At 37.5% G+C, this 16,064-nt stretch overlaps 1 protein-coding gene across 2 annotated transcripts; it reads left to right on the top strand.

Annotated features, from left to right (window-relative positions):
• Positions 1-5,097: 5,097 nt before the first annotated feature.
• On the top strand, positions 5,098-12,966 carry LOC127422380 (uncharacterized). 2 transcript variants are annotated; one of them, XM_051665859.1, is made up of 11 exons: positions 5,098-5,346; positions 6,699-6,796; positions 6,958-7,125; positions 7,298-7,416; positions 7,552-7,688; positions 7,768-7,861; positions 8,020-8,131; positions 8,524-8,747; positions 8,893-9,061; positions 9,647-9,774; positions 10,061-12,966. In XM_051665859.1, the coding sequence occupies exons 1-11, from the start codon at positions 5,339-5,341 to the stop codon at positions 10,376-10,378; spliced, it is 1,575 nt and encodes a 524-aa protein (XP_051521819.1). In that variant the 5' UTR covers positions 5,098-5,338; the 3' UTR covers positions 10,379-12,966. The 2 variants fall into 2 exon arrangements, with proteins under 2 accessions (XP_051521819.1, XP_051521820.1); XM_051665860.1 differs by having other exon boundaries at positions 5,099-5,346; positions 6,976-7,125.
• Positions 12,967-16,064: the final 3,098 nt, after the last annotated feature.

The raw sequence follows: 16,064 nt of genomic DNA, 5'->3' as shown, positions 1-16,064 counted from the left end.
AGTTTAACACCACCAACTCTAGAAGCATGTGGCAGGGAATTAACATCATCATGGACTTTAAAGGGAATAACAACTCCACCATGAACACTGCTGCCTCACTCCCGGATGAGCTAAATACTTTTTATGCTCGTTTTGAGGGAAATAACACCGCCCTCACGGAGAGAGCTCTCGCAGCTGAAGCTACAGAGGTTAGTTCACTCTCCGTCTCTGTATAACCCGGTCCTTCCGACGGGTGAATATCCGCAAAGCCGCGGGCCCAGACGGCATTCCGGGCCGCGTCATCAGAGCATGCGCGAACCAGCTGGCTGGTGTTTTTACGGACATTTTCAACCTTTCCCTTTCTTTGTCTGTAGTCCCCACATGCTTTAAACATCCACCATTGTGCCTGTTCCAAAGCAACCAAAAATAACTTGCTTAAATGACTGGCGTCCTGTTGCTCTGACCCCCATCATCAGCAAATGCTTTGAGAGACTAATCAGAGATTACATCTGCTCTGTGCTGCCTCTCTCTCTTGACCCGTTGCAGTTTGTTTACCGCAACAACCGCTCCACTGATGATGCCATTGCATCTACAATACACACTGCTCTCTCCCACCTGGAAAAAAAGAAAACTTATGTGAGAATGCTGTTTGTAGACTACAGCTCAGCATTCAACACCATAGTGCCCTCCAAGCTAGATGAGAAACTCCGGGCTCTGGGCTTAAACAGCTCGCTGTGCAGCTGGATCCTGGACTTCCTGTCAAGCAGACGCCAGGTGGTTAGAATAGGCAGCAACATCTCCTCATCACTGACCCTCAACACTGGAGCCCTGCAGGGCTGTGTTCTCAGCCCACTACTGTATTCCTTGTACACACATGACTGTGTGGCAACACATAGCTCCAACGCCATCATTAAGTTTGCTGATGACACGACGGTGGTAGGTCCGATCACTGACAATGATGAAACAGCCTACAGAGAGGAGGTGCACACTCTGACACACTGGTGTCAGGAGCACAACCTCTCCCTCAACGTCAGTAAGACAAAGGAGCTTGTGGTGGACTTCAGAAGAAAAGACAGAGAACACAGTCCCATCACCATCAATGGAGCACCAGTGGAGAGAGTCAGTAGCTTCAAGTTCCTGGGTGTCCACATCACTGAGGAACTCACATGGTTCATCCACACTGAAGTCGTTGTGAAGAAGGCTCATCAGCGCCTCTTCTTCCTGAGACGGCTGAGGAAGTTTGGAATGAACCGCCACATCCTCACACGGTTCTACACCTGCACTGTAGAGAGCATCCTGACTGGCTGCATCTCCACCTGGTACGGCAATAGCACCGCCCACAACAGCAAAGCACTGCAAAGGGTGGTGCGAACTGCCAGACACATCATCGGAGGTGAGCTTCCCTCCCTCCAGGAAATATATACAAGGCGGTGTGTGAAAAAAGCTCGGAGGATCATCAGAGACTCCAGCCACCCGAGCCATGGGCTGTTCTCACTGCTACCATCAGGTAGGCGGTATCGCAGCATCAGGACCCGCACCAGCCGACTCCATGACAGCTTCTTCCCCCAAGCGATCAGACTTCTGAACTCTTGATCTCCCACGATCAAAATACATCAGCACTGCACTTTGTTACCCTTACTATTATATCTCACATCAGAGTTTCCTGAACTCTACAGTGTGTGGAACCTGGGCAGAGGGGTGCCGAAGCAAAGCCAGCCGAAGAAGGGCTAAGAGAAGAGCAAGAGCCAAGAGCCAACAGAGAGGAGAGAGTTAGTTCGTCATAGGCAGGGATTTTTTGTTGATTTGAGGTTGGCCGCACACCAAAGGTGTCTTGAGCCAATCAGAAGTGTATTTACGATTTCACATGATCCCCTCTTTCCCTCCTTTTTCAAAGTTGATTTTGATTTTGTGTAAAGGCCTCTTAAAATTCCAGCTCATAAAAGTATATTTTTAATTATACATTTTATATCTTAAATAAAACAAATTATAACAACAAAATTAATTCACTCATTGCTCTCCTCGTGTAAAGGAAACCTTTACATACCAGACACGATATATTTGCTCTGAAAATTAGTGAACTAACTATTTCAACATGGGTAATACAAATTTAATAATCACCAATTTATCAATTATAAAAGTGATTACAAGTCACTACACATATTTTAAAGGTTACATCAGGCTATAATCATTTAAGATACATTTTTACTATCAAAAATAGACTGTGCATTGTGCAGTGTAGAATGATGATACAATTGAGTCTTTTGATAGTGTTGTAGTTCATAATACATGTATATGCATTGTAAAACCCCAAGAAAAGTTAGTTTAGTGCCTTTGGAGATGATGAAAAGCACTAGTTTTGGTCCGGGTAAAGAGAGTTTTCAAAGGGATCCTTCCAAAGACAGTTTTCAAGCACTCTCTTGTCTTGTACAGAGTTTCTTAGGATGTGACAATCATGCTTCCAGAAAATATCTCATGTTCCCTTATTAGTCTATTTTCTAAGTGTAGAAAATTTGTTAAATCGAAGGACAAAGACTGGTTCTGAGTGGAGTTTTGGGGGAAGGTTGTTCCTTCAGCTGAGAGAGTTAAAATCGTTCTTTTGTTCTGGAAGACAGTTGACACACAACAGAGCAGTTTTCTGGATTCTTTTCAGGCCTCTAGCTCATTTACACCTGATTCTGGTAGACTGTTGGGCGTCAGAAGGGCAGAGTCTTTCATTTATGATGTTGAGGAATTTTGGGGGCCTCTCTGTGTCTTAGTTTTAATAACTAGGAAGGAAATACCAGTGTAAATCCTGGATTTACTGTAAGTCGTTCTGTGTAGAAATTGTTAATTCTTCTGCCCATAACATTCTACATTGGTTACCATGAACATGAACAATAATCATAAGCTTCAAAGTGAAATAAAAAGGATTAGCAAATACTTGTGCAGGATGGGAACTATTTCTTCTTCCACTCATCTTAACATGCATGCTGAATGACACAAGGAGACAAGCGCTTGCGCCGTCAAAAGGCTCGTTCAAAAAGATGGATCAGTGCCTTGTAGATGTGATGATAGAAAATCAGAGAAACAGCTTCTGGACAGTAGTGTAGTCTAGGGCATATGCAGGCATATGCCATATGCTCACCTATCTTTCTTAGGATTTTGCATATGCCCACCTGAAATAAGTGATGATACGTATGGTCACCAGAACAATGAGTAGGTTTTTGACCCGGAACTTTTTCAATCTACTTGTTCTGTTACAGTAATTCAGAAAGTTAATAGTAATTAAAAAGTAAATATTTGTTTGCTTAGTAGTGTATCTCCCCCTAGTGGTTGTTCTCAGAATATCCCTTTATATTGTTCAGAATATCATGTGACTAGTCAGGTGATCGATAAGGAAGTTAATGCTCTCCATGCTGTCCGCTCTGTACACATGTAGCAATGAATCAGCATCCATCTGCATTCATCTTTGGCCTTTGGTAGCTTCGTCAGTATTGTTTATACATCTTCAATAGTTTTTGATTATTTTAAGTATTCATAACTTATGCAGTTAGTTTTACATGTCGTCTGAATTTGCTCATTGGATTGCTTGGAAGCTATAGTGTGTTCATTGTTGCTTTATCATTATTCTTATTTGCTCGCATATTTAATTTCATATGTTATTTATAAGTAAAGCAGCGTCTTTAAGAGTTAAATTCATTATTTGATAGTTTACAAGACATTTGTGAAAGTATTTATTTCAAGTACATATTGTGAATGGAAATTCATATTGTTTATTGTATTTCTTTATTTTATAGTTTTACCTATCCTCATTAAACTTTGGAAAGAGACATTCCGTGTCTGTGAAGTCTTGATGAAGGTGGAGTTTAGCTTGCTGTCAAAATATACAATGAACGTAAATAGAGGACAGTACACTACTAATACAATGGCACAGCACCATTGAGTGAACTGTGTGTGTGTGTGTGTGTGTGTGTGTGTGTGTGTGTGTGTGTGTATGCAGTATATATTTTTTTAAAGTGTACAGAGATTCTCTCTAAACGTGCACAGAACTGCGGGAGTGCAACTGATGGCACGGGCAAGACAGACAGTCTAAGCTGATCCACCAATCAGAATGTTCATTTCAGACATGACTGGATATTTGCTAACCAATCATATTTTCTGTTTCAGTAAAGGGTGGGATATTTCCAGCATCTGATGCACAAGCGTCTCTGGAGTAACCATAATTTGCACTGTAAAATTATTTCCCTGCTAAACGTAAATATTTGTATATACATTTAAGACTTTGTGAATTGTGAATTGTGAATGAACTTTATACAGTTATTTTTTTTTTTTTTTTACTTCTGTCGGTGGTGCCTTTTTCTCATGATATCAAATCATTTCAGTTTATAGGAAAACAATTTCACTATACACAGAAAAGCACATAATAGTACACAAATAACCATTACTTTTTATGTAGGCTGTATATGGTAATACAAGAGGACGTGTTAACGTGAACATTACTACATATTAGCTACAGTGCTTAACAGTTTATTGTGTATTATGAATTGGTTTATTAGTTAGAGTAATAATAATGTGTTAACAATTTTCAATGTAGCATAATAAAAGGAACATTAATGACACCTATTATTTAAATACATATTTAACATCAAATTAACATACCATTGTTCTTAGTAGTGTACTCTACACCATGCAAGAAACTTACCCTGATATACATAGTTTATGTGGAACTATAATTACAACAGTCTTTTTTTTTATGGAAAAAATAAATTTCTTACACTTTTTACATATGTACTGTATATAAATGTAAATTAATTTTAGAGATCAGGTGCATGTGTTTTTTTGTCATGTGTCTTTCATAAATTCACAGTACGTCCACCTCTTCAGACACTACTACACAACTGCTTCTGGAGTAAATTCACGCTAAAATAACATATCTAAAGGTGAAGTTTCTTATTTCTTATAATTGTGTAATTGTTGTTAATAAGTAACTAAAAAATAGTTAACCATGGTTTTACTAAAGTAATATTGTAGTAGCCATGTTGTTGTTTTTTTTTTTTTTTTTTTTTTGGCTGAAACCATGGTTTTACTACAGTTATATTGTAACATTAACCATGGTTAATTGTGTGATAACTACACAGGAAAAATGGCAGAGTAGTTTTTCCAGAGTTAATTTTTTTCCCCTCAAAAATAGTTGTTTTTGCTCTATTTTGAGTGTACAGAGTAAAATGTGTCAGTAGAGTGGGAGCGAAATTAAAGAGTAACTGTGACTCCTCCCCAAAATTATCCTCCCAAAGTTTAGTTTATCCGCCATTACTGTTCGTCACGGCCATCGCGATCGCTGCCGTTTGTGGGTTTAGAAGAGAAGTTGCGCTTCTACTGGATGTTAAAGTAAGTAAAGTTTCAAAGTCTTATTCATTTTCATAATATTCGCCTCTGTTTTGAGATCAGTTTGCCACGTTTTTTGAATATTATAGAGATAGCTTTCTCATGTTAACTTGATGCGAAGTTTAACGTGAACGTTAGTGCTCGACACAATGCTAGCTAATGAGGAAAATTCACTAATCACTTGTTAGATGCTGTGGTGCACCAAAACTTTACTAAAACCTACTTTAGCTAATTTAATGTTAGCTTCACTGTGGAGGCAAACACATAGCCTAACCTTAATTTAAGCTGGCCTCAAGAACTAAGTTAAGCAAAGTTATATTGAAAGCAAAAAGCTAACATATAGATTACATGAACATTAATTGACAACAGTGAAACTAGCTAGCTGCCTATCAAATGTTTGTCCACTAAACTATTGTGACTAGCGGCTCGAGTTGTGCACCACATGTACTTGACTCTGTAAAGAGTTAAGTTAACGTTAGCCTTAATTGGATTGCTGGAGGCAATTTTTATGTGGGTGAGCATTGAGCACCATGCCTTAACAGAACTATTAGACAGTTATTACAAATTAAAAACACATTAGTGAACAAAGATAATTCATGTTGTGTAGTGCACTAATGCCTGTTCGGTAACACTTTAGAATACTGTTCCGTCATTAATGAATAATGGGAAACACAGGAACAAATAACCCACTAGTAATGACTCAAGTATTACCAAATCCTTCAGAAGGAATTACTAATTATTTTGATCAGTATTCTAAAGTGAAAAGCATGATAACTCCCTAATATTGACTGAAGTCACTGTAAACTTTTGAGTCTTTTGTAAGGTTTTGGATAGTAATGACTCAAGTGTTACCCTACTACATCCTTCAGAAGGAACTACTTATTATTTGGATCAGTATTATAAAGTGAAAAGCATGATAACCCCCTAGTAATGACTGAAGTTTTTGAGATTTTAGTAAGATTTTGAATAGTAATTCTTTCAGATGGATTTGGTAATACTTGAGTCATTACTAGTGGGTTACCATTACCTTATATTATACATTATTCACATTAATTATGAACTTGTATACAGTAGTTCTTAGTAGTCCTCTGGGAGGTATGAAAAAATAGTTATTGAGTAGCTAATAGTGAACTACCTCATTCAACTGAACGCTATTTCTTACTAATTCGTTAATCAGAATTTCTTGTTAGTTAATAGTAGTTACTAGAATGTTAATAGTGCATTACTCATTTGTTCCTGTGTAGTTATTCATTAATGACCGAACAGTATTCTAAAGGGTTAACGAATGTTCTTTTTTTCATCTGATTGTGAGTGTTATCGCCTTTTGTTTAACTTTGTCTTTTTGGTTCCTTCAGGATGCAAACCAACAATGTTGTCAGAGTGAAGTTCAAAGATAGCAAGAAATATATTTTTTCTCCAACACCTTTTACATTTCAGATGTTTTTGGAATGTGGTGAGAAATAACAAACTTTAACATTGTTAAAATCTTTAATAATTTTCCCTCTGAAAAAATAGTTTTTAATAGTAATAAAATAAGTGTATGATTGTATCTTATGGGGTATAAAAATAACTGTTTGTGTTTTTTGGCATTGCTGTCCTTTGTCAATTTGCCAGTGGTTTGTCTTCCTTCAGTTGCCAAGAAATTTGATCTTCCTACAATGGACGTTAAAGTCTTTGATGACTCGAAGACAGAAGTTGATGAGGAAGCATTTGAATATCTGCTGACACGACCAGACCTTGGTGTTCTAGAAATTTTCATCCCAGGCACAGCAAGTTTTGATGGTAAGTTGTTTGACATGCTTATTATGTTTTGTGTTTATTCTCAGCAATATTTACCAATTCACTGATTTGCACAGGCTAATATGTCTATTGGACTAATTCTTAATAGCTGTGTAGCATGCTATCAAAGTAGTATGAACAGATAATTAGACCATTGATATGGTTTATATTGAAGATTCTTTAAGCTCAAGCTCATTAGGAGATGCTGGGGGCACATCAGAGTCTGATGACACAGCAATGTTGATTAGAAGTCCTCCTGAAAAAAATCGAGCTGAGGAACGTCGTCTTGCCCAAGTAAGGATCACCAATCTTGCCTCTGAATTACATCTATATAGAATTACTTAAATAGTAAAGATATTTGGAACTATATACTCTTGTCAGTTGTTAATTTCTCATCTCTGCTCAATATTACATCATTTCCCTCTCCAGATGGTCGAAGATATCCTAAAGAGCAGCCCTGGAGGCGAGAAGGTCATAAATGAATACGCTCGCACTAAAAGTCTGTCAGATGGCAGAAGACGTGACGTGGTGGAAATCTTGGTAGCACATTTGACAAATGAACATGGGTAGGTTGTTCATACAGTAATTTGTAAATTGATGTTTATGATGTTATGGGTTGTAATTGGTTTATGTTTTTGTGTGTAGAACAAGCCCTTCCCGACGTTTGAAGGAAGAATATGCGAAGGGAATCATCTCCCTATTCCCATACTTGGCTGACCCCAGGAGCAAACTTGGTTATGTAAGTAGCTTTTGCCTCTCAATCTTTTTGATTTACAGGAGGAGGATATACTCTGTATATTTCAGAGTAAAGATTATCTACATTATAATTGATACGGCATTTATTTCCTTAGTCGTGTAATGTATAACAACTAGGTCTGTGTATTGTTCTGGTCATAGGAGCATTATTACAATGCAGAAGATGGAAGTGGATATTTGGCATGGAGAATTAAAACGCTGCAGAAAGAAGGATCAGAGGGACGGATGAAACGCCCACGGCAACCACAGACAGGTGCAATATTTGATGTTTAGTCAGTGCTTTTATTAGCTTGGCTGCAAGGCTAGAATAACTTTTTTTTTTTTTTCAAATGAACATACAACTTGATTATTTTACTCATCTTAACATTTGTGACTTGTCTTTGAAGTATTCTTTTGTTCCAAATTGGTCTGTCATTAAGTCATATTGTGAATGAGGTCAAGAGTTACATAGTATATAAGCGCTTTTCTTTTTAAATGCAAACATGCTTTGCATAATCATCAGCGTTGGGCAAATGTAAATGTCACTCTAGGATATATGCATGTTTTCCATGTTATTTCCTGTCATGTATCTAGTGTTGGTATGTTGTGCTTTGGAAAGAAAAGGGACTACAAATGTGGTTTTCATATTGTCTTAAACACTTTCAGGTGGGCCAACTGCTGACAGGGATCCCTACAAAGAAGACAGCTGGTTGAATGATGAACGTCAGTGTCAGGAAGCAATTGCCCTGATGAAGCATACAGGTGATGAGGCAGTGGTAAAGGAAAAGATGAGGTTAACACTGGCCTATCGCCAGAAGATGCTGCACGACCCTAAAGAGGCACCTGATATTCTATCCATTTTCCTGCGATTCATGGATATACCAGGCTTGGTATGTGAGACTTCAATTGTTTAAACAAACAAACAAATATGAAATCAAGTGCTATTGTTGTTCTGCAGTAACACAGACTCGTTAGGTAAACAAAGTGAGTTCCTACTGTGGTACCTACTTTAATTATCTTTGTTATTTTGTACAGATTGATCAAGATTTTGGACTTCTATTTGGTGATGCGACCTCTGCAAAGTTGTTGGAGAAGTGGTCTACCAACATAAAACCACAGGTTATTGCACAGAGCCGTGGCCTCACACAGACTAGTGAGCTCCAAGACCTCATCCAAAATGCTGAAGCCACTGAAGTTGAAGAAGGTAACTATTGTGCTATACCCTAAATTGTTTTAGAGGAAGTTATGCATTCATGAAAAGCATAGCTTTATTCAGATATATAGAGTTTCAATTTTGGTCACAACTTTACCCATTAGACATGCATGATTCATATGCAAGTTATGCAACACAGACTTGCAATGGGTAAACTGTTAGAATGATAATTACCTGTTTCTCTAACATTTCTACCCTGATCTTTTCTCAAAGGCCTAGTACAGGAGTTGCAGATTTACAGTTTGAAATTGTTTTCATTTGGGACGCATGGTTGACATGTTGTAGATAAAGTTTAACTGTATGACCGCATTTCAGTATCTGTAGAGGTTTCACCTTAATTCATCCACACATCTGTTGTCATCAAGACTTGGCCATGAATGTGCTGTTAATACTGAATCTGTGTGCAGTATAAACTAAGGTACTGGAGTGGTTAATGTATTTATACCAGCACATCATCCAAGTTGAAGTTAAGTTAAAATGAGTAGGAGGGTATGTTCAACCCCTTCTACCTAAAAACCAAACCTAAAAGCCTATTTTTTATTATTTTTTTGTTTATTTTGTTTTCCGTGTCTCCAGGTTGGGACAGCGATATGTCTTCCATTCTGATGCTGGTTCACCTTTTGCCACCCTCAAGTCAAGGCCGCAAAAGACCGGGAAAAATCTCAGCTAGACAAGCATGTGATTGTCTTGTGAAATTCATCAAGGTGAAGCTACTGATGAAGCTGATCAAATGACACTAGTTCATAATGTCGTGTTACTATGTGACCTTGAACATGCTTACTTCTCATACAGGTTCTTAAAGATCACCTGTCCTTTAAATTATTGTTCTTGTGCTATTATTTTCTACTTAACACATACTTAGTAACAATCTGTTGGAAGTATGTAATAGAGAAACTTTGGTGGAAGACATCACTGTATCTTTATTCATGCTGTATATTGACTTTATCTGTTAAGTCACATTGGCACTAATGTGTTTTCATTCTTTTACAGACCGGAACCAGTATCCAAGGGCACTTGGATAGCATTGGAGAGAGTCTCCAGCCATATCTACTTGTTGTTGGGCCGAAGAGAAGTAGGGTCCAGTCTTGTTTTATTGTAATTGACCAACATGCTCTACCCTGTAAGGCCTCTAATTCACTGGCCTGTGTTGATGAGCTTTTCAAAGCTCACTTTGTCTTTGGCACCTCATACTGTCAGGAATTGACCAATGTGTATAGCTTTCTGCAAACCACTGTCTATGACATAGATGTTGAAACCACCAAGGTGAATCCCAGAGTGGCTGAGTTGAGAGCTAGAATGCTCCAGTGAGCAGATGAATTGTTTCATTTGTAAAAGGGGGCATGCTAGTGCCAATGCCCTTATAAGGCACTTTAAGTTAGTTCATGGCCTTTGTCCAGGAAAAAGTCTGAAGTTAAAATGTGCTCTAAGAGGTTGTTCACATGTTTACCATAGTTTTTCTGGATTACGAAAGCATCTCAGCAAGTGTTGTGCAATTGACAGTTCACGCACCGATTATGGTGAAAGCTCATCCACCACCAACTCCATTTCATTAGGGGATGTAGGTGTTTTACCAAACCAAAATTCACCTTGTGAGTCTGTACTCTTAAAAACAAATATAGTAAACAGTTGTGCAACAGTGGTAGCTGAACTTAAAGTTGCTGGTGTCGCAGAGACAACTATTAACTATGTTGTTAGTGCTCTAGAAGAAGTGATTGGAGACATTCATAGTCAAACTCAAGAATCTGTGAAAAATCTTTAGAGGAGCCCATAAAGAGTGCTGTTGAGTCTCAAATTGATCAGTGTTTTGAAAAAATGCAAAATCCTTTTGTGGCATTAAACACTGAGAGCAAGAGAATGCAGTACTTTTCAGAGAAATGGGGAAAAAATATATCCTGTTGAATATGTTCTCGGAACAAGATTTGCTACACGGCGTAACAGAACAACTGGAACTTATGCCCAAACCATTGTTAAGGATAAATTTGTATATATACCAATTCTTGAGACATTACAGTCCATTTATAAGCACCCTAACATTAAAGATATGATGACGAGAGATTCACAACAAAGACCAAATTGTCTTTATGACATACACGATGGAGAATTCTTTAAGAATCATGCGCTCTTCTCAAAACAAAGACATGCAGTTCAGATCCAGCTTTTTTTTTGATGAATTTGAATGCTCAAACCCCCTTGGATCAAAACGAGGAATACTTAAGTTAGGAGCTATCTATTTTACCCTTAGAAATATTTCCCCTAAATACAACTCGAGTTTACTAAATATCCATTTAGTTGCTTTATTTCATGCACAAGATATCAAAACTTATGGGTTTGATAAAATACTAGGGCCGCTTGTCCAGGATATCTCAACACTGGAAACCAATGGAATTCAGATTCCTTTATTTGATCATACAGTTTATGGAACCATTGTCCAAGTTACTGGTGACAACCTTGGTGTTCATTCTTTATTTGGTTTTGTGGAATCGTTTAGTGCTAGGTACTGTTGCCGCTTTTGCCTACTAGAGAAAGAAGACTTTCAGACAGAGTTCAGTGAAGATAGTCCAAAGATGTCAGTGCGAACTAAAGAACTTCATGCTGAACACTGTCAGAATATGCAGAGCAATCCCAGTCTACCTTATGTAATGGGAGTAAAAAAGTCTTGCCTTTTAAATTCTTTGCAATATTTCCACACCACTGCAAATTTTTCGGTTGATATCATGCATGATATATTAGAGGGGGTTGCACAATATGAGATGAAATTACTTATTCAGCACCTGATTGACAATTACACCACATCAGCAGAAGTACACAGACGAATTCAGAGTTTTAATTATGGCTTCATGGAACAAAACAACAAACCTCCTGGTGTAGCATTAAGAGAGGGTTCCAATGACCTGGGCTTAAATGCCACTCAGAGCTGGTGTTTACTGCGTCATCTACCCATTATGTTTGGAGATCTTGTGCGTCCTAATGATCAGCACTGGTATTGTTCATTTTTATTGCTTCAGATAGTCAATATAGTGTTTTCTTCAGTTATATCCACTGGTATCACCATTTATTTGAAACACCTGATTGCAGAGCACCACAGTTTGTTTAAGCATTTGTTTCCTGATAAGAACTTGTTGCCAAAGCATCATTTTATGGTGCATTACCCCAGTTGTATGCAGAAAATTGGACCACTGCTACATTGTTGGTGCATGCGTTACGAAGCGAAGCATAACTTTTTTAAAAAGCAGTTGAAAAGCTTTAAAAACATAACGAAAACATTAGCAAAGAAACACCAGTGCCAAATGGCTTACATTTGGCAAACATTTGATCCAAATGACATGAAATTAGGTCCTGGGAAAATGGCCCCCTTGAATGAAATGGAAGTTGGTGCTGAGATGGCTGAGAAACTTAATGTACCTATGTGGACTAAGGTCCTAAATGTGAAATGGGTCAAGCGCTGTGGAAATACTTATCGGTTAGGGTTAGCGGTTTGTGTTCAAGTTCAGAATGACATGCCTGTATTTCATGTAATCCAGAATATTGTTATCAAAGATGAGCAGGTCCTTTTGATAACAACTGCACTGAAAACGTTTTGTTTAGCTGAACATATCCATGCTTACAAAGTTGCACATACCACAGAAGCACCTTCTGTTTTGGAGATTACGGATATTTTGCACAAGTTGTTTGACATTCTGATGTCTTATGGTTGTGATTCTGATTTGTATATTGTACCATATTGTTTCATGTAATTCTTCTTCGTCTTCTCCCTTACATTATCACTATCACAATTTATTTATTTATTTTTTTGTATTATTGTTTTCATTATTTATTTTTTTATGATCACAAGTGAATTAAGTGTAAGTGTAATATTGTTTAAACAGGTACTTGAAAAATAAAATTGTGAGACATGAGTATACAGTTTGTTGTTGATTTTATTTTCAGACTGAAAAGCAAGTTTTTCATTTATATTTTAGGGCTTTTTGAGGGTAAAACATGAATGTTGTAATTCAGAAGAATAACTCTGGATAGAGTTATTCTTTGTAGTTCACTCATAATTGATGATAAACAACTCTGGAGGGGAAGTAAATTGTGGCAGAGTAAATTTGAAGATCCTCTGAACAGAGTTAAAAAGTAGCAGAGTCAATTTCTTTTAGCTCTGAACTGAGTAAAATTGTACGAGAGTTGATTAAAAAAAACACTAAATAGAGTCAAATATCACAGGAAAGAGTCAAATATTATCACTAAATTGAGCATAATTAACTCTGGAAAAACAGCTCTATCAAAAGAGAAACTTTTACTCTTTTCAGAGAGGGACCAAATGTTATCTGGCATAGAGTAAAATTTTCTTCAATTTGAGTAAATTTTACTCTGACAAATTTACTGTGTATGCTTTAACTAAATCCCATGGTTAAACTATAGTTACTGTAGTGAAACCATGGTTTTGTAAGAGTAAACAAAACAGAAGTCTAATAATTTTCTGTTTAGACTCACAAATTAAAAATAATAATAATAATAATAATAATAATAATAATAATGACTTGAATTATGACTAAAAATTAAATTTAAATATACCCATTTTATTCCAAGAAATCGAAGGAAAAAAAATCAGTTTAATAGAAGTATCGGTATTGGTATTGGTATCGGTATCGACGTTATTGGACTTGAAATGATTGGTTTCAGATCGAAAAGAAAATAAGTGGTATCGCCCATCCCTACCTGTTCCACCTCCTAACCACAGCTTTGAAGTCAAATGATGCTCCATTTACCAATCAAGTTTCCCGTACAATATATTTTTGCTCTCCCAGCAGTATGATTTAAAGAATAGACCTTTTTCACAGACTGTGATGACGCGTTTACAACATATTTATAAGCGTAAATCTCTAATTATTTTTCAAATTTTTAAATATTGAGTGTAAATTTATAACATTATACTTTGTGTTTGTAATGATGCTGGCAATGATAGGCAGACGATGAAGACGATGATGTGTGATGAACCCAAGTAACTCCCAATGTGAACAAAAATACAAAAACATGAACTTGACTTAAACTTGACTTGACTTGGCTAAACTTGACTTGACATGACATGACATGACATGAACAATCCAACAAAGTTACATTCACAATACCTGACAATGGACTATGGCAAACATGAGGCTTAAATACATGGACAAGGGAGAAACTTAGAAAGACAATAAACCAATGGAAACAAGACACATGAACATGGAGGGAAACATGAAATCACATGACCAAGGAAACAGGAACACACATGGCATGGAAACACTTTTCAAAATAAAAGACATGAACAAAAACACATATAGACGTGACATATCCCCCCCTCTAGGGGCATGGTGACTTGACGTGGCTACATGGCATGACGTGGTAACATGGTACGGCAGTATCCTGACTTGGCCATGGTAGGCATGGATGCTGACTCATTGGCCATGGCAGGTGTGAGCGCTGGCTCGTAGAGCAGAGGCCAGCCTGGACCGGAGTCAAATTTACATACATACCATGATATTTACACCATAAAATTATTTTGTAGGATTTCTATTTAGGCAGTGGATACAGTACTCCTTAAAAGTTCTCTGAGCCAATGGAATCGCTATGATGTCAGATTGGTACTCAATTTCACAGGCAGACTCATTTGATCACGACACCGGCACTGCTTGCTTTAAAAAAATATGCATGGGTAACCACATGCTAAAGTTTGACATTTAATTTCATGGTCATAACATAATAACGTAATATTGAATTAATATATATTTAATCGTATATAGGCTATTAAAGGCTTTTAATACATACCTTGACCTTTTAAACATTTAAAATTTAAAGCAGATTGTAGGTAACAGCCTACAGAGAGGAGGTGCACACTCTGACACACTGGTGTCAGGAGCACAACCTCTCCCTCAACGTCAGTAAGACAAAGGAGCTTGTGGTGGACTTCAGAAGAAAAGACAGAGAACACAGTCCCATCACCATCAATGGGGCACCAGTGGAGAGAGTCAGCAGCTTCAAGTTCCTGGGTGTCCACATCACTGAGGAACTCACATGGTCCGTCCACACTGAAGTCGTTGTGAAGAAGGCTCATCAGCGCCTTTTCTTCCTGAGACGGCTGAGGAAGTTTGGAATGAACCGCCACATCCTCACACGGTTCTACACCTGCACTGTGGAGAGCATCCTGACTGGCTGCATCTCCGCCTGGTACGGCAATAGCACTGCCCACAACCGCAAAGCACTGCAAAGGGTGGTGCGAACTGCCAAACACATCATCGGAGGTGAGCTTCCCTCCCTCCAGGAAATATATACAAGGCGGTGTGTGAAAAAAGCTCGGAGGATCATCAGAGACTCCAGCCACCCGAGCCATGGGCTGTTCTCACTGCTACCATCAGGTAGGCGGTATCGCAGCATCAGGACACGCACCAGCCGACTCCATGATAGCTTCTTCCCCCAAGCAATCAGACTTCTGAACTCTTGATCTCCCACGATCAAAATACATCATCCCTGCACTTTATTACTCTTTTATCTCACACCGGACTGTCATAAATTATATTACTGTCATTATATTATGTCTCTCTTAACAACTGACTATCAACCGACAGCCTGAATGTCAATACAGTACAATACTGTACATTCTATATATATACTTTTTTCATATATATTTTAATTTTTATTGAATAATGTGTATCTATATAGTATCTATATAGTAAAAAACAAAACAAAAAAAAAAAAAAAAAAACAAAAACAGCATATTGTATACTGTGCAATGTATGTTATTATTGTATATTGTTGAGTGTAATTGTGTATAACAGATGTTTAAATTGTGTTGTGTTAATTTGATGTTTTAAGTTGTGTAATTATGTATAACAGATGTTTAAATTGTGCTGTGTTAATTTGATGTTTTAAGTCGAGTTTAATTATGTATAACAGATGTTTAAATTGTGCTGTGTTAATTTGATGTTTTAAGTCGAGTTTAATTATGTATAACAGATGTTTAAATTGTGTTGTGTTA

Source organism: Myxocyprinus asiaticus, chromosome 31, assembly GCF_019703515.2.
Source record: "Myxocyprinus asiaticus isolate MX2 ecotype Aquarium Trade chromosome 31, UBuf_Myxa_2, whole genome shotgun sequence".
Lineage (NCBI taxonomy): Eukaryota > Metazoa > Chordata > Actinopteri > Cypriniformes > Catostomidae > Myxocyprinus > Myxocyprinus asiaticus.
This window is presented reverse-complemented; position numbering and strand designations above follow the sequence as displayed.